Genomic DNA, 23,921 nt, shown 5'->3' with positions numbered 1-23,921 from the left:
AATTCAGAAATAAGTTTGCTTAAGTATCAAGACATAGTTTGTAGATAACACTAGAAGATTGAGTTGTTAAAGTTCTTATCTTTTTTCACCACATAGCACTTACTTTCTACAAACACAGAGGATATGGATACTTTGTAGGAACTCAAAAAGAGACAATCAGACACAAGGCCTGCGGACACCTACACAAGCGCACACCACTCGAGTAGACTGACTCTCCACATCTCCCAAACAGGTTTAAACACACATGGTAACTAACATTTTAAATTCAGAAAGCAGAAATCCTGCTTTGTTTATAAAGCACTGATATTATGAGGTACTTAAAATGCCTGTTAGAATAGTGCACCTGCAGTTCAGAGGTACATTGATTAGGTCCCATTGGGGTTGGGGGGAAAGACATTCAAAATAATAAGCACATTTGTCTAACAGCAAAGAATTCTCCCACTTTTTATTTACTTTAACATACTGATATTTCCATAAACTTGCAAGTGGAAGATAAGCTGTTCAATAAAAGCCATTTCATATATGTAATATGCAGAAATTATTTTAAAAGTCTGTTTACTTAATGGATTCTTTTGGTACTAACAAAAAATTAAAGATACAAATAATTGACTAGAAATAAAATCATCACAAAACTGAAATACACAGGAACTATATATACTTCATTTCAGGAAAACACAGATAATTCTTATTGTGTTAGAAGAATAAAGTACATTTGTTATAGTATACATCATCATATTCCCTTAAAGCAGGGACTATTTAAAGTTCTTAAATTAAGAAGTGTTCAGGCTTACTTCTGTCTGTACATTCAGGAAGAATCTTATCACTGGTTACATACAAGTCTCTCATCATGCAAAACCTGTTGTTTTCAAAGGTCTAATTAAGTCAAACAAACTAACAGTAATTCCATTAGCAAGCTGTAAATTATAGGGGTGGAGAAATTCAGCAGTTGAACTGTATTTCCTGCCTACAGTACTGCCGCTACTCAATCTATTTTCTTCACATATTAGAATAACTAATAGGCATTGATGGTTAAGAATTTCATAAAAGCAAACGACAGAAGATGTAACAGAAAGAAGAGTCCCTAACGTCATGATAATCTTCACAATCCTTTAAGAACTAAAGGATTTTGTATATGTGTGTGAAAAGGAGTAAGAAACACAAGCAGGAGGTTAAGACAGGAATATGAAGGGAATGCAGAGATGGCTACATTACAATTATATGTACTCAGAAAACTGACAGTCTGCCCAGTGTACAAAAAACCAAAATCAAAACCAGAACGCCCAGTGACAACAGATGTTAGTATCCATTTAAGTAGATAATTTATTTGTGGAAAAAGGTTAATTTTGATGAGAAAAAGTTTAGTCCTTTCTTTGCAGATACAAAGAAACTCAATAGGAATTTTAAAATTAATAGACCAGAAACCCCACAGTTACAATCCTTTTCAAATAAAGAGAAAAATCAAGTTGAAGACCAGGATTAAAATATTTTCAGCCTGAATATTTACCAGTCCATATATTCTGTTACTCCAATTGACTTTTGATCAAACACACACACACACACACACACACATATAAACACAACAAACTTTTCATAAGAGCTACTATATCTAGAAGTGACGAAAATAAATTAGTTCCCCTTCTCCCCCAAAAGACATTGTTTAACCTCTAAAGCATAAAAAGCTATATAATATCTTATACAAATTAACCAGTGTTCTTACAAAAGTAATGCAGTTTTGGACTGATGACATTACGCTGTATTTGTGGTGTAGGATTAGGCACAAGAATATATGTATCAGGCATTTTCCATCTAATCAGTCTCTAAGGTTATCATTTAATTCTTGGCAATATATAGTAACTGGTATGTATTTTGGTACTCAAGTCATGAATTATGGAGAACAAGAAGCAGTGTATCATAGTAACAGGGTTTGTATTTGACAAACAACTGCAAGGCTGAAGAACTCTCTTCTATGAACTCTGTGATTTGTTTTGTCGCTGGTCACTTGGAGTAGATCCTGCAAAAAGTAAAACAAAAGTCAATATAATTTGTTGTGTACTGCTAACCAATTAAGATATACTTCATGCAGGGTGACTTAAACTAATATGAATCTGGGTCCCCCCTAAATATTCTAAAGAGAAACACAGGAGTGTACTTGGTTATAGGACAAACAGGTTTCAGGTTGATCCTTTCTGTGTAGAAACCCCAGGTGGAAAACAAAGTGGTTATTATATCTCAGTGTCAGGCACTATGAAAAGATTTTATAAAAATGCGATAGAAAAGGTGGGAATGGGGAAGAGGAGGCTAGGAAAGAGACTGCCAATGCTGAAAAGGTAATAGGTTCTATAGGACATGGAGATTTTAAAATCTTGTAGTTTTAAGGGCTTAAAAAGGGTAGCTAATAAATAAGAAACTTACTTCCCTCAGCCTAATTATGTTGTTTTTCCTACCCTTGTAGATTTCTTTATGATACTAAGTAGGAAATACTCCTATGGTAGGAGTACATCTCTACTGAAGAAAAATCAGGCACTGAGTGAATACAAATTTTAATCATCTAACTTACAAAGAAAAATATAGATAAGTATTGTGCAAGATTTAATGTCTTACAGGCAGAGATGGACAAAAGGCCACAGTTATATTTTAAAAGTCATGGCTTGGGGCCGGCGCCGTGGCTCACTTGGTTAATCCTCCGCCTGCGGCGCCAGCATCCCATTTGGGTGCCGGGTTCTAGTCCTGGCTGCTCCTCTTCCAGTCCAGCTCTCTGCTGTGGCCCGGGAAGGCAGTGGAGGATGGCCCAAGTGCTTGGGCCCTGCACCCCATGGGAGACCAGGAGGAAGCACCTGGCTCCTGGCTTCGGATCGGCGCAGCCAGCCGGCCTTAGCGGCCATTTGGGGGGGTGAACCAACAGAAGGAAGACCTTTCTCTCTGTCTCTCTCTCTCTCACTGTCTAGCTCTCCCTGTCAAATTGAAAAAAAAAAAAAAAAAAAAAAAAAGGTCATGGCTTAAAAAATGGAAAAGAGGGGCCTGAGTTGTGGCGCAGCAGGCAAAGCTGCAGCCTGCAGTACTGGCATTACATCTGGGCACTGGTTTGATTCCTGGGTGCTCTACTTGCAATCCAGCTCCCTGTTAATGTGCCTGGGAAAGCAGTAGAAGATGGCCGAAGTTCTTGGGCCCCTGCCACCTAAAAGTGGGAGACCTGAATGAAACTCCTGGTTCCTGACTTCAGTCTGGCCCAGCTCTGGCCATTGTGACCATTTGGGAAGCAACAGGGCAATGAAGATTCTCTCTGTAACTCTGCCTTTCAAATAAATACATCAATCTTTTTTAAAAAAGAAATTGAAAAGAAAGGACAGGACAGGACAGGACTGGACAGGAAAGCACTGGTGCAGGTGTAAATTTCCAGCAGCAAGAGGGGTATTCATAGTCTTACCATTGTCACTAAGAGTTAATGTCGGAAGTCTGAATAGAAATTGATGAAAAGTTGAAACTATTCACTTGAATACACCAAAAGAAACCATAAGGACACGGGTAAAATAGAAAACAAAGACTCCAAGGCAGTTATATGGGAGATATAGGTCATCTAAAAATGGATTATATATTTTTAAAAGGCAGACAGACATGTAATAACTACTACTTAACATGAATAACCAAAAATATTATAATCTGACACTATTATGAGTCAGTGACTCACCAGTTTGTATCACAGAATTACTCATATTTCATACTATGCTCACCAGGACAATAACATGATAGTTTACTTTCCTAAGACTTAACCATTCTCAGCGTCATAAATAAAGTAAGTTGCACCACCAACGAAAAGCATCAGTGTTTAAATATGAAGAGTAGGTAATAAGCTTAAAAAGTCATTAGTGGTAAAGAAGATTCACCTTCAGAATAGTAAATAAGTAAAATCTACTTCCTATGACTGGGAAAGAGTCGCTACAAAGGGCTGGTTTTCAAAAGACTTAAAAAAAATCACATAGACTGCCAATCCAACAGCCAAGAGAATTAACATTGGAAAGATATGACATGCTCTCCAACTAAAGGGATGTAAAAGAAATCTTTCACATTAAATATCTGTTGCTGGGATGGACACCAATGTAGCAAAGACATCTGCATCCCATATCAGAGTGCCTGGGTTTGATTCACCACTCGGCCTCCTTATTCCCCACTAACATAGACCCTGGGAGGCAATGATGATGGTTCAATTAACTGGGTTCCTGCCACCCATATTGGAGACTTGGAAGGAATGCCTGGCTTTGGCCTGGCACAGTCTTGGCCCTTGTGGGCATTTGTGGAATAAATCTGTGGATGGGAGCTTTCTGTCTCTTACATAAATAAAAAATGAAAACAAAAACTCCATCATGTTTCTTTTAAAAATTTTAAGTTTTCATTAGCTCATTATGACAAAATATGACCTGAAAACATTTAAAACAAACTACAATTTAAAGATGACAGATATCCTTGTCCAAAGCCAAGTAGATCATAAAACAAAGCCACATACTATAACATATGGTCTTAAGTTAACAAATACTCTTTAAAAACTTTTTTGAAATTTGCCACAGGAGTTGAAATTTTAGAAACATTCAGCATCACAATAAAATATGAGTTTTCTCCTGCAATTTTAAATCAAATTATATCTAAGACGGAGAGGATCAAAAGTCTCAGTGATACTTTCAAAACATCAAACCTTGATTTGATTCTTCTGTATTCATGCTTTCTCCATCTGCAGTCTCTGACATTTCTTCATCTTCCTCATCATCATGTAGGTCTTTCGAAATTAACTGTCTAGCTAATTTAATATTTAGTCCTTCATTGTAGTGAAGCTTCCTTTTCATTTCAAATTGTCGCTTTTTTTCTGTAAGATACCAAAAAAACAAGCTCAGAAAGTCTCAGCTCAAGAGACTAAGTTTTACTGGGAAAGTCATGTTTGTTTTCATCATGTTTAATGCTGTTTTTGTGCTCAATGGCAGAGTTAAGTAGTTTGCAAAAACACTGCAGACAACAAAATCTAAAATATTACTACCTGGTGCTTTACAGAAAAGTTTGCTAACTGCTGCTTTAAATTGTTCAAGTGTATCTCAAGAGAAGACAGGAGTAAGAGTTGTTAACGCCCTGGCCTGGGGCGTCAGCATCCCACACGGATGCCAGTTCTAGTCCCGGCTGCTCCACTTGCAATCCAGCTCTCTGCTATGGCCTGGGATAGCAGTGGAGGATGGCCCAGGTACTTGGGCCCCTGCACCCACATGGGAGAACCGGAGGAGGCTCCTGGCTTCGGATCGGTGCAGTTCTGGCCGTTGCAGCCAATTGGGAGTGAATCATAAGAAGGAAGACCTCTCTCTCTCTCTCTCCTCTCTCCTCTCTCTCTCTCTGTGTAACTCTGACTCTCAAGTGAAAAATAAATAAATCTTTAAAAAAAAAGAATTATATTTGAGATAGAATTTAAATATATTTCCTCATCAGGAGTTGAATGGGGGAAAAAAAGCATGTTATAATACCATATACATATTATGTACAAAGCCTGTACACATACATATACAAGCACATATGCAAAATACTAAACAACAATTAACAGTGGTTAATTCTAGGTCAAGAACTATATCATAGTTTTAATATATAAACAGGAGGTCGGTGCCATGGTGCAGCGGGTTAAGCCCTGGCCTGAAGCACTGGCATCCCATATGGGCGCTGGTTCTAGTCCCAGCTGCTCCTCTTCTGATCCAGCTATGGCCTGGGAAAGCAGTAGAGGATGGCCCAAGTCTTGCACCTGAGTGGGAGACCCAGAAGAAGCTCCTGGCTCCGGATCAGCCCAGCTACAGCCATTGCGGCCATCTGGGGAGTGAACCATCAGATGGAAGACATCTCTCTCTCTCTTTCTCTCTCTGCCTCTTCTCTCTCTGTGTAACTCTGACTTTCAAATAAATAAATAAATTCATATATATATATATATAAAAAAACAGGAAACATTCTCTCATGTACATAGCAGACTTATATAATTTTTAAGTAGTGACAAGTGGGGCTTGTATTGTGGTGGAGAGGGTTAAGCTGTTGCCTGTGACACCAGCATCCCATATGGGTCCCGGCTGCTCCACTTCTGATTCAGCTCCCTAATAATGTATCTGGGAAAGCAAGGGAAGATCTTGATAGAGTTCTAGAATCCTGGCTTTGGCCATGCCCAGTTCAAGCTTTCATAGCCATTTGGGGAATAAACAAGCAGATGGAAGATTCTAACTCTGCCTTTCAAATAGCAAATAAATAACTAAAGTGACAAAGCACTGAGTTATAATTCCTTATTTGCAAAGATCTCTGATTTCCAATAAAAAGCTGATCTCATAGAAGCAGAGAGTACAACAGTGGTTACCAGAGCCTGGGGGTGGTTTGAGAATGTTTGGAGGTAAGATGGAGAGAGTTGGTTAACAGGTATAGGTGTGGGTTTCATTTCAGAAAAAATTTCGAGTTTTCTGCGTAGTACTAAGGGCAGGCACCATGGCCGCCCTCAGACCCCTGGTGAAGCCCAAGATCGTCAAAAAGAGGACCAAGAAGTTCATCCGCCACCAGTCGGACTGCTATGTCAAGATTAAGCATAACTGGCGGAAACCCAGAGGTATTGACAACAGGGTGCGGAGAAGATTCAAGGGCCAGATCTTGATGCCCAACATTGGCTACGGGAGCAACAATAAGACCAAGCACATGCTGCCCAGCGGCTTCCGGAAGTTCCTGGTCCACAACGTCAAGGAGCTGGAGGTGCTGCTGATGTGCAACAAATCCTACTGTGCAGAGATTGCTCACAACGTCTCCTCCAAGAACCGCAAAGCCATTGTGGAGAGAGCGGCCCAGCTGGCCATCAGGGTCACCAACCCCAACGCCAGGCTGCGCAGTGAAGAAAATGAGTAGGCGGCTTGGGTGCGCATTTTATTTGTGTTTAAATAAAACCTTAAAAACCGGAAAAAAAAAAAAAAAACAGGTACAGGTGTACAGTTTGATAGGAGGAATAAATTTTTAATGTTTTATAGCATAGGATAACTATGGCTGATGACAGCAATATACTTCAAAATAGTTAGTAGAGAGGATATTTTGAATGCTCCCATCCCAAAGAAATGATAAATGTCTGAGGTGATAAATATGCCAATTACTCTGAGGTGATCATTACACACTGTATAAATGTACTGAAATGTCATACTCTTTCCCATAAAAATGTATAATTGTAATAAAATATATTTTAAAAAGGATTTCTGATTTCCCTTTGTGTTTTCAATGTTTTAATATACTTTTTGTAGATTTATTCTTTTCTCAATATGAGCCAGTGTTTTTCGAACTGTGTATGACTCTTTAGAAAGTTACAACCAACAATCAAAAAGATGAAAAAAAAATAGATTAGAATGCACCACAGAGAGTAAAAGTGAGTGATGTTTTGTGAAATTTTTACTTTTATAATTTTTTAAAAATTTATTTGACAGAGTTACAGAGAGAGGTAGACACAGAGAGAGACAGAGAGATCAATCGATCTCTGAATCCGCTGGTTCACTCCCCAAATGGCTGCAATGGCAGGAGTTAAGCCAATCCGAAGCCAGGAGCTTCTTTCGAGTTTACCACGTTGAGTGCAGGGGCCCAAAAACTTTGGCAACCTTTTACTGCTTTCCCAGGCCGTAGCAGAGAGCTGGATTGGAAGTGGAGCAGCTGAGACTTGAACTGGTTCCCATATGGGATGCTGGCACTTCAGGCCAGGGCTTAACCTGCTGCACCACGGCACCGGCCCCTATTTTTATAATTTTATATGTGACGTATGTATACTGAATGTGACTTGGTCAAAAATATTTTCAGAAAACTTTGAAGCACACTGGAATAAGTCCTAAAAACTGAATAGCTCGGCCGATGCTGCGGCTCACTAGGCTAATCCTCTGCTTGCGGCGCCGGCACCACAGGTTCTAGTCCTGGTTGGGGCACTGGATTCTGTCCCGGTTGCTCCTCTTCTAGTCCAGCTCTCTGCTGTGGCCCGGGAGTGCAGTGGAGGATGGCCCAGGTCCTTGGGCCCTGCACCCACATGGGAGACTAGGAGGAAGCACCTGGCTCCTGGCTTCGGATCAGTGCAGCGCACCGGCTGCAACGCGCCGGCTGTAGCGGCTACTTGGAGGGGTGAACCAACGGAAAAAGGAAGACCTTTCTCTCTGTCTCTCTCTCTGTCTAACTCTGCCTGTCAAAAAAAAAAAAAAAAAAAAAGCAAGCTTCTGGTATGCTTGTATATTGTCATATTGCCAACAATCCTAAAAAATTTTAGAGCTCTCAATTTAGAAATCAGAAAACTGAGGCTTAGAGAAATTAAGCAAATTAGCCAAGTAAAATACCTAGAGCTCAAACTTAGACTTGTCTAACTCCATACACAATAATTTGAGTTTAGCAATTAAAATTTTTTTTCTAGGGTTCTTTACTGTCAATAAATGATTTTTCAGATTTAACTGTTTAAGGCAAAAAAAAAACCACACATGTAATTCATTAGTCAAATGACTCCCTCTTTCGGCTGACTCTGGAACTGTAACTTGAATAACAATTACCCTAAAAGCTGACAATACAGGTTAATAATATTTTTTTCTCAGTAAATCTTAATTTTAGAGAATAATGAGGAAACACACTCTACAAACAATTTTCATTTTACAATCTTTCCAAAGACTCTTTCCCTCAGAAGATATTTTGGGAAAATAGGGCAGGAAGTCACTGAGAGTAGATAAGATAATAACACAAGGTGAGAATATGCTACATGTAAAATTTCTATCATACAAATATTATGCTCAGAATATCAGTTTTGTTGAACAGACTATATTCTTAAGATTTTAGGCAATAACAGCAAATTATACCTCGGTAGCCATGTATGACAAAGATCTTGATAGTTAACTAGCAAATATTTGGAGTCTTAGCTCTCAAGTGTCTGAATTTCTTCCCAGTACAGGTAGTCCCCACATTGCAAAGCTTTTAAGTATAATTCTACTTTCTTCTTTTTCGTGTGTGTTTCTTCTAGCATTTCCCCTATAGAGAAACTTAGTTGTTTTTTTTTTTTAATAAAAAATAATTGAAAACAAACTGTACATAGTCGTTCCTTGGTACCCACCCACTGGGGAATTGGTTCTAGGATCTCCTGCAGATTCCAAGATCTACAGAATCCCTTGCATAATTAGCAGAAGGTAGGCCAATGACGTATCAACTGTTAACTGAAGGACAGGGACTGGAGACTAACAAAACAAAAACCCTTGTTACGTAGGCAACAAAAGGATCGAGGAAACAGAATTTGTTTACCTTGGGATGATAACCTGGGACCCGACCCTTTCCAATGGAAATCTCCAATATTTTGAAAAACTCAGAAGTAAGGAGTGTGCAAGGATGCTGAATGTTTTAAAATGAAAGGATGAGCGAATGAAGCTTAAAAACACACCACATTGGAAATCTGTTACAGCAAGTAGCCGCAGCTGCAGACAGCGGCTCTGTTAGGGAGCTAAGTAAGCGCTGACTTCACAGAACACCCTAACACTGGTAATCTTGGAAAAGAGAAACATGGACTTACTTGCTTATAAAAACAACAAAAAAAAGCTGTCTCTTCCCAAGAGAGGCTAGAAATTAGTTTGTCCGTTGGCTAGTACCAACTGACTGGTCTGGGAGATGAGAAGGGACTGGATTCAGTGGCGGTGCTTTATTGTAAAAGGCAGCTTGGCCATTGCTACAAGGAGAAAGATGGAGTCTGGTTGTCAAGCCCCACCTCAACTGCATTTTTGAAATGTCACATTGTAAGTGTGCCGGCTAGAAGAATGGTGAAGGATTTGTATAGTCTGTGAATGAGTGTGTAAGAGTGAGGCAATAGCCATATTCTCAACTTCAAGCCATTGCAATTTCTTTTTCTCAGGAATCAAGGGGTTAGATATTGCATTTCATAAAACTAACAGGTTCTGTCTAGGGAGGATGTTAAGAAGAAAAAAAAGTGAGGAAAGATGCTCTTTAGGTTTTGTTTTAAATTATTCTAGAGTAACATTGACAAATGGTCAGAGCTCCTATTCTGGTCTTTTCATCAAGGCCACTTCTCTAATACAGTCCAGATCAACTGTGAATGCAGAAGTGCAGTTAGAGGATGCAGAAAGACAAAAGTACAATTATTATAAATAAAGCATACAACTTCAAAACCAAAATGGCATAGTATTTGCAAATAACCTTCCTACATCTTCTGATATATTTAAAGCCATTCCTAGATTACTTATAAAATGCAATACAATGCTATGTAATTAGCTGTGCTTATACTGTATCACTTAGGGAATAAGCACAAGAAAAAAGGTCTGTGCGTATGGTGTTCAATGAAGACACTATTCTGTTCTTACCAGTTTTGATCTGAGGTTGTTGAATCTGAGGATGCATAGAGGCTGACTACACAATTTCAAATTCTGGAGATTATACATTCACTTGGTTAGAACAGCACAAAAAGCAACAAAGTAACACATGCTCCTCTCCCTGCCTCCTCAATGCAACCACCACTACTTGTGAGAACAGAAACCATTAGTGGGGAGCAGTGCCTTAAACTGCACATGAGGCCGGCGCCACGGCTCAATAGGCTAATCCTCTGTCTTGCGGCGCCGGCACACCGGGTTCTAGTCCCAGTCGGGGCGCCGGATTCTGTCCCGGTTGCCCCCCCCTCCAGGCCAGCTCTCTGCTATGGCCTGGGAGTGCAGTGGAGGATGGCCCAAGTGCTTGGGCCCTGCACCCGCATGGGAGACCAGGAGAAGCACCTGGCTCCCAGCTTCGGATCAGCGTAGTGCGCTAGCCGCAGCGCACTGGCCGCGGCGGCCATTGGAGGGTGAACCAACGGCAAAAGGAAGATCTTTCTCTCTGTCTCTCTCTCTCTCACTGTCCACTCTGCCTGTTAAAAATTTAAAAAACAAAAAAAATTTAAAAAATAAATAAACTGCACATGAGCCGTATGGGCTACCAGATCCTCTCTGATGCGTTACAGAGAGGGCTCTATTTCACTTTCTATGGCACTACTCCTCTTTTTCTTCTAATAAAGCTGTTTACTCTACATCTGACCATCTTGGTTCATTTGATTAATTGCATCACTGTCCTACAACAGAAAAAGCAAAAGCAGTGAGAAAATTAGCTCTTAACAGTTATCCACATCCACTTCAAGACCATATAAACACTCAATCTAAAGCACTAAATCAGTACTTACTGAATATCTACTCCATACCAAGCACCATAAAGGACAAAGACAAGAATACTTATAATCATTTTGAAGATGGCAGTATATCCCCAAATTCCTGAAATTGGGAGGTGGAGGGGAGAAACCCTCATAAAATAGAATCTGAATGATAACAACACTGCTTTTCATTTTCCTACTAACCTCCCCACCTTCCCGCCCAAATGAAAACCACTTGCCAATCTTTCAGATAACGGATTTATTTCAGCAAAACTTAATAGCACCATATCGCAAGCAATGAACAAAATAAATTCACTACCTCGTTCTTCGGGTGAGAGGTCACTATCCTCCTCTCCACTGCTTTCCTGTTCCCGAATCCGATACTTTGGCTCTGAGCCTTCAGCCGCAGCCAATCTATACAACAATCATTTGCAAGGAAATTAACATTTTGATATTCTTATATTATTTATCTCAGTCAACTTCTGAATGTCATAAAAACACCTAAAGATTATTGATTTGCTAGCAATAACCTAAAGAGGAAAACAAAAAGCAAGAGAGTAAGAAGGGGTTTAAAAACCAATAAGCAACAAGAAGAATGGACTGGGTACAAGAAATCAATGAACAGCAAAAGAATATTGTTTTATGAACTTTTCTTTCAGCTTTTTTGCTTTTATCTTCAAAATGTGGGTGGCGGGATATTAAACACACACACTCACTCACTCACTCACAGAGGAAACTGACATATCTTAGTATCCCAGCTTCAGGTACTACAATCTTCCTGCCACCTGCATACCCTGATTGTAATCAAGAAACAAGACTATAAAAGTTGGTATGAAAATAATCTAGATTAACATGGTCTTTGATTTGCACTTGTACAACTAATGTTTTCAACTCAGCACAATTAAAACAGCATAAGTGACAATGCTTTATAGTCAGCAGTGCTTACTTCTTAGCTAAGGTGTCTGGAGTCATGGCTTCAGTGGTTTCTGTATCGCTGTATGCATCATCATCATCACCTATCATACTAAGAAGGCAAGCACAATGTAATTAATACAATTATTTAACCAGAAAAATAAGACAAAAAATGTAATTCTATCAATGTAATTAAAATATCAATATGCTTACTGTTATCATCTTTGAGGTTTAACTTTAAATCATTTCTATTCAATACAAATATTTAAAAGTATAGCACCAATCAAGAAAAGGGCTCCAACTGATTAAAAACAAAATACAGTAGGCATTTTGGCTTGGCAGTTAAGATACCATTTAAGATACCCACATCCATGTGGGAGTGCCTGGGTTCAATACTGGCATCTGGTTCCTGATACCAGCTTCTTGCTAATGTAGTTCCTGAGAGTTTCAAATGGTTGGGTTCCTGCCACCTTTGTTGGAGAGCTGGATCCAATTTTTAGTTCCCAGCTTCAGCAAGGGAGCTGCTATGGGCATTTGGGGAGTGAACAGGTACCTGCCTTTCAAATAAATAAATTTAAAAGTATATTAAAATACTAATAATCCAACCAAAAAATAAACACAGAAAATTTGAAACATCTGAAAAAAATAAAAATACTAACAAGTTTCAATTATTCCATCTAGCGGGAGAAAACAAGTAATGCAAAATAAACCACTGCCTGGTTTTAGAATATATCTGTCTTTCAGCCTTAAGATAGAGGCAAATTATCTATCTAGATATAAGAAATAGGTAAAATAGGGCCAGTACTGTGCGTAGCAGGTAAAGCTGCCACCTGCAATGCTGGCATCCCATATGGGCACTGGTTCAAGTTACGGCTGCTTCACTTCCAATCCAGCTTGCTGCTAATGTGCCTGGGAAAGTGGTGGAAGATATCCAAGTGCTTGGGCCCTTGCACCCACATAGGAAATCCAGAAGAAGCTCCTGACTCCTGGCTTCTGTTTGGCCCAGCCCTGGCCATTGCAGCCTTTTGGGGAGTGAACCAGCGGATGGAAGATCACTCTCTCTCTGTTCCTCTCTCCGCGTAACTCTTTCAAATTAAATATATCTTTAAGAAAAAATAAATAAAAGAGAAATGGGTGAAAAAAACAAAAAATTAGATCCAAAGGACCTGAGCTTTCCCTCTCTATTTGCTAATACAAAGTTGTTCTCCAGTTTTCTGTAAAGGCAGGGCGGGCACCATTAATCTTTAAAGCCACTGAAAGGTATACAAAGCAGAATCGAAATACTTTGTATGTTTCCTGGTTAATCAAGACAAATTAAATAAGGCTATAGTTTAGAAGATGCTATTTTTTTCCCAAGGGAAGTTGAATAAATGCCTAAGCATTACTTGATTTAATTAAAGCAATTCAGGTAAAATAAACATATTTGTTAATTTGTTCTAGGTTATCCTATAAAATTTACAGAAGACTTGTATGTGTGCTTGTATATGTAAATAAAAGCAATAACTTTTTATACTAACAGTGTAAGATTCTTATGTAGTATTATACAATCTTTCTATAAAACGCATCTTCTGATAAATGAAAAAAAAAAAAAAGCCATGGAAGGAATGGGAAAACTGAGCACTGAATTGATAAAAACTGAGAAGAAATGTCTTTACGTACTTTATCCTCAATTATATAGGGTCTAAAATAACTTCAGCAAGTCTTAGAATAAGGATATATTTGGGGGCAGAGTAGAGAAGCAGTATCAAATATCTCTCATTCATATTTATTATGTCTTAACTATTAACAGTCAAAAAAAATCATGGCTGCAACTATGTACAACTAACACAGACAAACATAGGATAGCTACCACATTTACCCCGATTTTGGATTCTGGTACAACAGAGGCTTTAAGATAGTTTTTTTGTTGTTGTTGTTGTTTGTTTGTTTTTTTCTTTTTGACAGGCAGAGTGGACAGTGAGAGAGAGAAAGACAGAGAGAAAGGTCTTCCTTTGCCGTTGGTTCACCCTCCAATGGCCGCCGCGCTGCAGCCGATGCACCGCACTGATCCGATGGCAGGAGCCAGGTACTTATCCTGGTCTCCCATGGGGTGCAGGGCCCAAGCACTTGGGCCATCCTCCACTGCACTCCCTGGCCACAGCAGAGAGCTGGCCTGGAAGAGGGGCAACCGGGACAGAATCCGGCACCCCGACCGGGACTAGAACCGGGTGTGCCGGCGCTGCAAGGTGGAGGATTAGCCTAGTGAGCCATGGTGCCGGCCTTAAGATAGTTTTAAAGTATATACCTGTGATTGGGAAAAAAATATCGATAAACTTTTTCATAAATATGTATATTTCTTTCCTCAAATTTCATTAGCATTGAGTCTCATCATTTGTATCTATTTGGTTATTCATTTCTACCTTTGTCACTATCTTTAATATCTTTATTTTTTTAAAATTGTTTTGATAGTATCAAGTTATCTCAAATTAGCTTCCAAAATTTTCATTCACTGATTTTAAATTCAGTATGGGGGCCAGCACTGTGGTGCAGCAGGTTAACACCCTGGCCTGAAGTGTTAGCATCCCATATGGGCACCGGTTTGAGACCTGGCTGCTCCACTTCTGATCCAGCTCTCTTCTATGGCCTAGGCAATCAGCAGAAGATGGCCCAAGTGCTTGGGCCCCTGCACTGGCCCAGCAGACCCAGAAGAAGCTCCTGGCTCCTGGCTTCGGATTGGTGTAGCTCTGGCTGTTGTGGCCAACTGGGGAGTGAATCAGCGGATGAAGACCCCTCTCCCTCTCTCTCTCTGGAAGACCTCTCTCTCTCTCTATCTTTCTCTCTCTGCGTAATTCTTTAAAATAAATAAATAAAAATTTTTTAAAAATTCAGTATGTAATTCTATTTTAATGGTAACTTCTGGATATATGTTGTCTTACTTTAATGACAAAATATTTTAGTCCTGTAAATCTGTGGATTTCTTTTAATCTTTTTAAAATTTTTTTAAAATTTTTAAGGTAGAAATCTGTTTGTAGATACTATTTAGAGCATAATCTTAGTTAATTCTACTTATTTCAAATTTCCATCCTATAAAGTTTATTGGTGCATTTTTGTCTTCTTAAACAATTTACAATTCATTTGAAAAATTTTGAAACTCAAAACTACCAAAAATCATGATGAGAGTATCTGAACCATAACATTACATAAATTCAAAAATAGAAACATGGAATAGTAGTAATGACCACCTGTCTTTCAGAGGGTTAAAAAGAGTTACAGTCCATGCTAGTATTTTTTTCTAAAGAGAATGATTTCCATTCAGGAAGCAAACAAGCCTAAATCTCCTCCTTCCTCTTTAGGAAGGCAAAACTCATTAAACAGTATGCATCATGAGCAGCTAGCAACCACTGAGGTACAACAAAAATAAATGTTTGATACTATAATTATAATGCACAAAACAGATTCCATAATTTTAAAGTTATACATTACTTACACTGTCATTTAGAAATTATGCAGAATATTAACTAGTGGTATAGTAACAAATATAAAATAAAAATTTCCAATCAGCTGTTATCCAGAAGCTGCTATCAATGCAATAGGGAAAACAAATCACAAAAAGAATAACTTCTATGTAACATTACCTATGGTAAGGAGTGCTTGGTTCATCTATTTTCATTAAACCATAGTCTTTGTCTGCTGGATGATAGGTTGCCAGGATGTTCATTTCATCCCACTTCTGTGATTTTTTACTAAAATTAAAACAGAAAACATTACTCAATGCAGTAAAAAATAAAATGCACATCTAAAATTTATTAATGTCCAAATTCCATATTTCAACTTCTATTTGACTACAGCCCTCTATATATTTTTACATATGGTGAAAGCCCGAAATAATATGCTATAATACAAGAACATTTAATGCCTATGTAGTAAAAATATTCAGAATCTCTATCAAGCATTTAAAACACTACTAAGGTATACTTAGTCTTTATTTGGCCTATATAATTAAAAACTAATATTGGCATCTACACATTGTCTTATCTCAGTAGTTAAGGATTTCTGACCTACAGTATACCAGTAATAAAAAAAAAAAAAAAAAAAAAAAAAAAAAAAAAAAAAAACAAGAATATTTCCTTGGCACAATTTCTTCAGAGATATCTATAACAATTGTAACATAAGCAATTAAGAACATAAAACTACAACAAAAACTGTATTAAATTCAGATTACCACTAAATAATTAGATCACAAAAATTACAGCTCCGCCAGCGCTGTGGCTCACTTGGCTAATCCTCTGCCTGCGGCGCCGGTATCCCAGGTTCTAGTCCCAGTTGGGGCGCCGGGTACTATTCCCAGTTACTCCTCTTCCAGTCCAGCTCCCTGCTGTGGCCTGGGAGGGCAATGGAGGATGGTCCAAGTGCTTGGGTCCCTGCACCTGTACAGAAGACCGGGAGGAAGCACCTGGCTCCTGGCTTCGGATCGGCATAGTGCCAGCCGTTGCAGCCATTAGGGGAGTGAACCAATGGAAGGAAGACCTTTCTCTGTCTCTCTATTAACTCTCTGTCTCTCTCTCTCTCTCTCACTGTCTAACTCTGCCTGGCCAAAAAAAAAAAAAAAAAAAAAAAAAATATATATATATATATATATATATATATATATATATTGCTCAGTTTATTTTTTATAGAAAACCAGGGTTTGTGGAGCCAGCATTGTGGTACAGAGGGTAAAGTTGCCATCTGCAGTGCCAGCCTCCCATATGGGCACCGGTTTGTGTCCCAGCTACTCCACTTTAAATCCAGCTCCCTGCTAATGGCCTGGGAAAGCAGGAAGATGGCCCAAGTACTTTACCCCTGCCAACCATGTGGGAGACCCAGAAGAAGCTCCTGGCTCCTGGTTTTGGCCTGGCCCAGCACAGGCCACCATCTGGGGAGTGAACTAATGAATGGAAGCTCTCTGTCTCTCCCTGCTTCTCTGTAACTCAGACTTTCAAATAAAGAAAGAAAAGAAGGGTTTGCTAAGAAATGGTAAACTCAGGGGTTGGCCTTGCAGTGCAGCACTTTCTTGCCGCTAAGGATGGCCTACACAGGTATTTCACATGTGACTAAGACAATTCCCACTTCTCCCAAAAAAACAATGTTAGTAGTTGCCTAAAGACTCTTTACCATGAAACAGTCAAAATCTTAAAACACTTACTTGAAGCTAAAAACTAAGACATGGGTCATTATTTTTAGGCATGGAAACATTTCTACTGCATTGTTAGTCATTTAGCATGAAAACTCCTAAAGGTATCCACCCAAGTCACCTGAATTTTCACTAGTCAAACTAAAATGTCTCCAAGGTCCACAAAACCTCACTTGATTAAACTAGCCTGGATAAACAGACCTTACTTTAACAGTACTGATTCTTCAGTTGCCCGGGCTTTTGCCTATCATACTAATAGCTGATTTTGTGGCAGGAAACAAAAAATATAAATTAATTGAGAGACAGATATTTTACATTACAGTTACCTTTCACTAGTCCCAATTACCACAAACAAATCCAATAAACACCCTCTCTTGGGTTATATCTACATGGAAATTATGATAAAATGGGGTTTTAATAATAGTCTTCCTTATGATTTAGTGTTAAGAGAATCAACTGAAATAATGTCTGTGAAACAAAATTATAAAAGCACCATGCAAATATAAAGGAGTTTTTTATTTTTATTTAACAGATAGAGTTAGATAATGAGAGAGACAGAGAGAAAGGTCTTCCTTCCGTTGGTTCACCCCCCAAATGGCCGCTACAGCCAGCGCTGCGCTGATCTGAAGCCAGGAGCCAGGTGCTTCCTCCTGGTCTCCCATGCGGGTGCAGGGGCCCAAACACTTGAGCCATCCTCCACTGCCCTCCTGGGCCACAGCATAGAGCTGGACTGGAAGAAGAGCAGCTGGGACTAGAACCCGGTGCCCATATGGGATGCCGGCGCCGCAAGGTGGAGGATTAACCAAGTGAGCCACAGTGCCAGCTCCTATAAAGGAGTTTTTATGACTTTAAAATTCAAAGTCTTGGGCTAAAAATATTAAAACAAGATCTCACTTAGCATTATAGGGATTGGGTTCAGATATGGCTTTCTAAAAAAAATTTCAAATTGCTTTTTTACTGAATTCCTTCTACTTTTGCCCTATAAGATTCAAAATCTAAATGATGATGAAACATTTAAGAACTGACACAGAATGAGCATTTCTAAAAAGCAATCAGTTCTCTACTTCAGTTAAATCTAGTTTCATAAATTTTATTTTACTAAAGAGCCCTATTACTTATAAATTTTTGTAAACTCAGGGGTGGGCATTTGATGTAGCAGTTAAGAGCACACCTGGAGCACCTGGACTGAACTCTTACATTGATTCCATTCTGCTTTCTGCTAAAGCACACACTGGGAGGCAGCAGGTGATGGCTCAAGTAATTAGGTCCCTGCCACAGAAGTAGAAGACCTGGATTGGGTTCCCAGGTCCTCCTGGCTTCGGTCTGGCACACCCCAGCTGCTGCGGCCATTCGGGAGAGTGAACCAGCTGATGGAAGATTTCTCTCTCTCCCTCTCTCTTTCCATCTGTCACTTTTCCTTTCAAACAAATAAATTTTAAGAGGAGAAAAAACAGGCTCCCCAAAATGCTATCAAGTCTTAGGTAGAAAGTTAGTGAAGTTTCAAGACACTGGCAGCAGAAGACATTGGAAATGAAAATTAGAATTAACATTAGCAGTTAAGTAACAAAATCCATGGAGTGAGCCTGAGCTTTTAATATCAATACCATCATGAACTGAATGACCTTCTTTAGGCCAGTATCTCCACAGACAAAAATAGAGGCACCAGCACTACGTGGCAGATCTGCTGTGATGGTGAAAGCACCTGCTGGTTTCAATGTCCACCCACCCCCTCCAAACCTACCCCCCTCCCCCGGAGTGATTGGTTTTCCTACAACCTAAATCTGGTCCTCAAAGTCATCACTTCTCACTTTCACTTTGTTAGCTCACATGATGCCATTTCAAAAATCTACACATACTTTTTGTTGCTATGACTTGCTCTTTTGAGTTTTGCCTGTGCCTGGCAAAGGAAGCAGGATTTTTGCTTGAAGGTGATAAACCTTATTGTATATTGCATAAATGGTGCTTTTCTTCCTTTAAATGAAAATTCAACATACATAGGTTGACATAGTATAAGATTTTTGAAGACTGATGCCACTGCCAGTTAAAGACTTAACAGAAGCAATTACAAACAAGTAAAAAGAAAGTTTTGAAAAACAAATTTTATTTTACTCAGTGAGATTCTGACTGTAATCTTCCACACCTCTTTATAGGTAGAGAAAGACAAAGTTGGAGCATGTTTTTAAAAGTATATTAGAGGAAATTAATTCAAACACAAATTTTTCAAGCAGAATTTGCCTGAACTACCTTAGACTACTACAGAATTTGAATTGAGCAGTAGTGGACCCCAGATGGTATAGAACAATCCATTGAGATGTAGGAAAAGTAAGATTCCTATATTTATTTCTATTACAGAAAGACTAATGTCCAAAAGTGAGGCATTGGGCTAAACAGTTTATTAACTCATTTAGTACTTAAACTGAGGAGTATATACACACACATGGAAACACACGCTGAAAAATCCTAATAGTCTGCTATGGCAGACAGGACTCAAACCCAGGCAATTACCCATATTAACCCCTGAAGTGTAATACTTCTCATAAGATAGGCCTTAGTAGAATTTAACATGTTTTCAGTAATTCCAAATGCACATATTTCACATTTCAATATCTCTGTAGAAGAATGTATCTAAAATGGATGGCAACTTATAATCATATTGACAGTATTTCTTTGTTGGTGATACATTTTAGAATCAATGGTTTTTTTGCTTTCAATGAAATACATATACATACTCAAGGTCTGTTAAGTTAAACCTTGAGTTGTGCACTATATTCAAGGTATCCTGAAAGAATGGGAATTCTATACTCAATAGGAGAGGAGACTGGTGTTTCCACTAGATGTGGGTTGCAACGTACTGAGATAATTATGCTAAATTACATGGATTTACAGATTCCATCCAGTTTTAATTTAACCAATCCTTAAGAAATGGTACCTCATAAAATGGCATCTCCAAGGAAATGATACACTGAAAACAACAGTCCTGATGTAATGTACAAAGAGAACACTAATACCAGTAAAGGTAGCATTCATCCTCATTATTCTTGGATTCTCTATTTGCAAATTCACCTGTGAAAATTTATTTGCAACCTAAAAACCAGTATTTGAGGTACCTTAGCATTTGCTTACAGACATCTGCAGAGCAGAAAGAAGTCGGAGTTGCCCACTGTCCGATTCACAGCTGAGGTGGTGTGTTCCTGGGTGGGACCAAAATGTCTTTTCATGATTCCTTTAGGACTTATTTTTTTAAATATTTTTGTTGGTAAATTCGCTATGGTCCCAAGTGAAAAATGCTAACTTCCTAAATTCAAGAAGCTGTAATGTGACTTTCAGGGAAAATAGGGTGACAGAAACTTTGTTCAGGCGTGAGTTATAGTGCTCTTGGCTGAGAATGTAATGTTAATAAACCAACATTATATGTTAAATTTAGTGTCTGAGTAGAAACACAGAAAACAAGGTTATATATTGCACAGTTGATAAAAATGTTGTGGCCAGAGGCTTACAGGAACCTAATCCCATATTTCCCCTAAGAGCAAGGGCTCAGTACTAATTCAATGTATGGGGGACTTCATAGAACATAATTATTACAATTAACAACAGACTTAGACCTCTGGTCATTTTCAAATGAATATCAAATTCTTCACCCTTATACTCTATTCTAACATATCAAGTTAGACTATTACACTATCTCTTAAAGTTTCTAAATCTTAAGTGCCTTGTAATTCCAAGAGTTGTCCATTTTCAGTCCTTTTTATATAAAAAGCATACACATTATAACGTTTGTTTCAAGTGCATTCAACTGTACTTTTGTTTTCACTCAAAGAGGTCCTTATAGTGGCTAACATTGTTTGCATGTACTGTGACATCACAATGTATATTACATGACTAACAGAATTAATTTCTTGGCTTTACAGTCATGTAATACTGACCATGAAAAGCCCATCTCCTATTACCACTTGGAACCAAACATCATGAACTTCAATAAATGAGAGCTTGGTAGCTCCCTTTGAAGACAACTCTAACTAGACAAGTCAATCAGTCACCCATCTTGCAAAAGTCCCTTTTAAGTGAATCTGTCCTGTTAGTAGCTCCTTACAGTATACAGCCCAAGTGTGGCTGAGTTAGTCTAGTACAGTGGCTTTTGGCAGAAAGTCCTGGATGCAAACCCTAGGCAATTATGGAGACAGGCCGATCCATACAATGGACTCATGGAAAATTAAAACAGATCAAAGGTGAGAATAAGTAGAAGTTAAGGTAGCAGAAAAACAGGAAAAGAATAAATCGCTTGGTTGCAGGACAAAAAGCAGCTCACACTGGAGAATAACAAACTCCAAAGTCAGTGGGACACATCTCCCTGAAGCTACATTAGAGCCTTCTGCAGCTATTTTATTTATCTTTTAACTATCTTGTTCTTCCTATTATAGTTTTGTTCTGGTAAGATTGTTTTCTTAATCCCATGACCTACAACGCATGCGCCTCCCCCACAACCCTCCATTTAAAGTGGCTTACCCCAAACAGGGTTTGGAAAATTGCCTGTGAGAGAATCCAAGATTCAAGCGCCCAAAAGGGAGTGGGGCAGGGAGTTGCTGGACAACCTCAAACCTTGCAACGCTACTAATATTTTCTTCAAGGTAACGCAGGTCACTACACAGTTAATCACCACCAAGCACCAGTTCCTTTTATGGTCCTAAATGAGACCCTTTTTACAGGAACACTCTGGTTCCAATAGTCGAAGAGCTCAGGAACACACTCAGCTTCATGACCACCAACTTCAGTAACTTCAAGCCTTTTTTCCAGAATGCACAATCCTTACATTGTCATACCTTGTAATACCTTAGCCCCTTGCACTTGTGACCCAGGGGCATAGTTTTTATGCTATACTGTAAAGCTTTTTTTTCACTGAGCTTTGTACCTTACATATCCTCTTCTGTGCATAAGTGTCCATTTCCCACCTGAAATCGTTCCATTGTACACACATACACTACAATGGGTATTTCCCCAGTTCTTACTGGCGGACCGCGGGTTCTTTCCGATTATTTACTACTACTCAGTGCTTCCCGGCAACATCCTTTCACATGTGTACCTGCAGAGGAGGCTCAAGCGATCAAAATATCACTGGAGCACTTTACGTTGCTCCTCTCCGCACTGGGAGCTTAGTTATGTCTGAACAGGAACAAAAACTAGAAAGCATCGAAAACTCCAGTCGCAGACGCAAAAATAACGAGCAACAAATAGCTTTCCATTAAATATAGATCAAGGACTTAAGAAATCCTGGTTACTCTTAGCGCAGGGCCAATGACAAACCATGAACTGGGAGAGCGGCGTGTGGCCCGATGCTTAATGGGGACATGGTCTCTTTCTTTGAGGTGTCTTTTAACAGCTTGTGCCTAGGACTTAAGAGAGCCCCCAGGGCAAGTAAGCACACTAAGTAATGAAGAATCCTAGATTACCCCAGAGATGAGGCCAAGAAATAACAGGGGAAGCTTTGAAACTTAAAACTTGATTGTTTAAGGTCTCCGATCACATCAAGTTCAAGGATCATGGTTGTTTACCAAACATCATTCGTGTACATACACTTTTTAAAGAGAAGGAAACGGTAAACGTCACGGCTCCTGCCTTCTTTACAGTCACTCCGTCCACTGAGGACCGGAGCCCCGGGCGGTGCCGGGGTCGCGTCCACGCTGCCGCCGCCGGCCCGCACTCGGGTCCCAGGGGTAACGGCGGCGGCGCGCGGCCGGGAAGGCGGGGCCCAGGCGCTCCCGGTCTCACCTCAGCTCCTCGTCCACACTCCCGCGGGGCTGCTCGGCCGAGGCCACCCTGGAGGAAGTCGAGGAGGTCTTGTTCTTCAGGATCCCCTTGATGGGCCGGTGCGAGGCCGTCGAGGCCGCCATTGCCGGTAGCTCCGGCTGTCGGCTCAGGGTCGCTGCTGGCGTGGGGTCCGGGAAGAGAAGGGTCGGGCGCTTAGCAGAGACCCGCCAGGCAGCCGCAGAGCCCGCTCGCAGCGAAAGCAGCCGCCCCTGGTGTGGCGGAAACGGCTCCGGGCGTCGCTGTCACCCCGACGCCAGAGCCAACGCCGCCCGGCTGGCGGCCCTTCGCGCGCCTTTCGCCGCCGGCGTTTTACCCGCGGCCCGCGGAGAGAGGCCGGCCTAGAGCCCCACCGCGGGAGCGACGCTGACGCCGAAGCCAAGCAGGCCCGCCCTCTCGCGATATCTAGGGCGGGGCGGGGGCGGGGCGAGAACAAAGCCAACCTCTTAGCCCCGCCTCCTCCGGCCTTCCGCCCTCTCGCCCCTCCCCCGCGGGCCCCGGGCGCTCGTGAGCGCTCCCGCGACCCAGCCGCTGGGCTCCCAGCCTGGCTCTGGGCACACGCGCGTGTCTCACAAGCACCGTCACTCCTAACACCCTTAGTGGCCTCCTGGTTATTTCTGTTTCATGAATCGGCAATCCTAGGTGACGTCACTCCCCAAAGATGTTAGCTCACTTTGAGAGAAATGATGTCTCCTTTTTTCCATTTAACCCGCAAAAAAGGCTTCTCTCTCTCATCAAATCGTAGAATGTTGGCATTTGTATGGTTCCTAGGGACCTACTATGAAGTCACAGGAGTTGCTGACTTTCATGAAATCGTGGAATGGTTGGGCCTCTTTCACCGCTGGAGAGGCTGATGGGCAGAGCCGGGAAGGGCTCAGCGCAGTCGCTCAGCTCCTCCGT

The 23,921-nt window shown here is 40.3% G+C and overlaps 2 protein-coding genes across 3 annotated transcripts; one reads left to right on the top strand and one right to left on the bottom strand.

The window, feature by feature from the left end:
• Positions 1–420: 420 nt before the first annotated feature.
• On the bottom strand, positions 421–23,577 carry PPP1R2 (protein phosphatase 1 regulatory inhibitor subunit 2). Of its 2 annotated transcripts, none has more exons than NM_001082744.2 (6): positions 22,986–23,372; positions 15,685–15,792; positions 12,105–12,182; positions 11,478–11,572; positions 4,685–4,852; positions 421–2,011 (listed from the first exon to the last, which is right to left on the bottom strand). In NM_001082744.2, exons 1-6 carry the CDS (start codon positions 23,105–23,107, stop codon positions 1,965–1,967), a joined length of 618 nt encoding a protein of 205 aa, NP_001076213.1. In that variant the 5' UTR covers positions 23,108–23,372; the 3' UTR covers positions 421–1,964. The 2 variants fall into 2 exon arrangements, 1 of the variants encoding a protein (NP_001076213.1); XR_011387650.1 differs by lacking the exon at positions 421–2,011 and adding an exon at positions 8,844–9,012 and having other exon boundaries at positions 4,698–4,852; positions 22,986–23,577.
• Positions 4,852–6,955, top strand: LOC100338504 (large ribosomal subunit protein eL32). The gene has a single exon (XM_051818932.2). It carries the CDS (start codon positions 6,481–6,483, stop codon positions 6,886–6,888), a length of 408 nt encoding a protein of 135 aa, XP_051674892.1. The 5' UTR covers positions 4,852–6,480; the 3' UTR covers positions 6,889–6,955.
• Positions 23,578–23,921: the final 344 nt, after the last annotated feature.

This window comes from Oryctolagus cuniculus, chromosome 4, assembly GCF_964237555.1.
Source record: "Oryctolagus cuniculus chromosome 4, mOryCun1.1, whole genome shotgun sequence".
NCBI classification, from domain to species: Eukaryota; Metazoa; Chordata; class Mammalia; order Lagomorpha; family Leporidae; genus Oryctolagus; species Oryctolagus cuniculus.
Note: the sequence above shows the minus strand (reverse complement) of the source record. Positions and strands in the feature narration are given on the sequence as shown.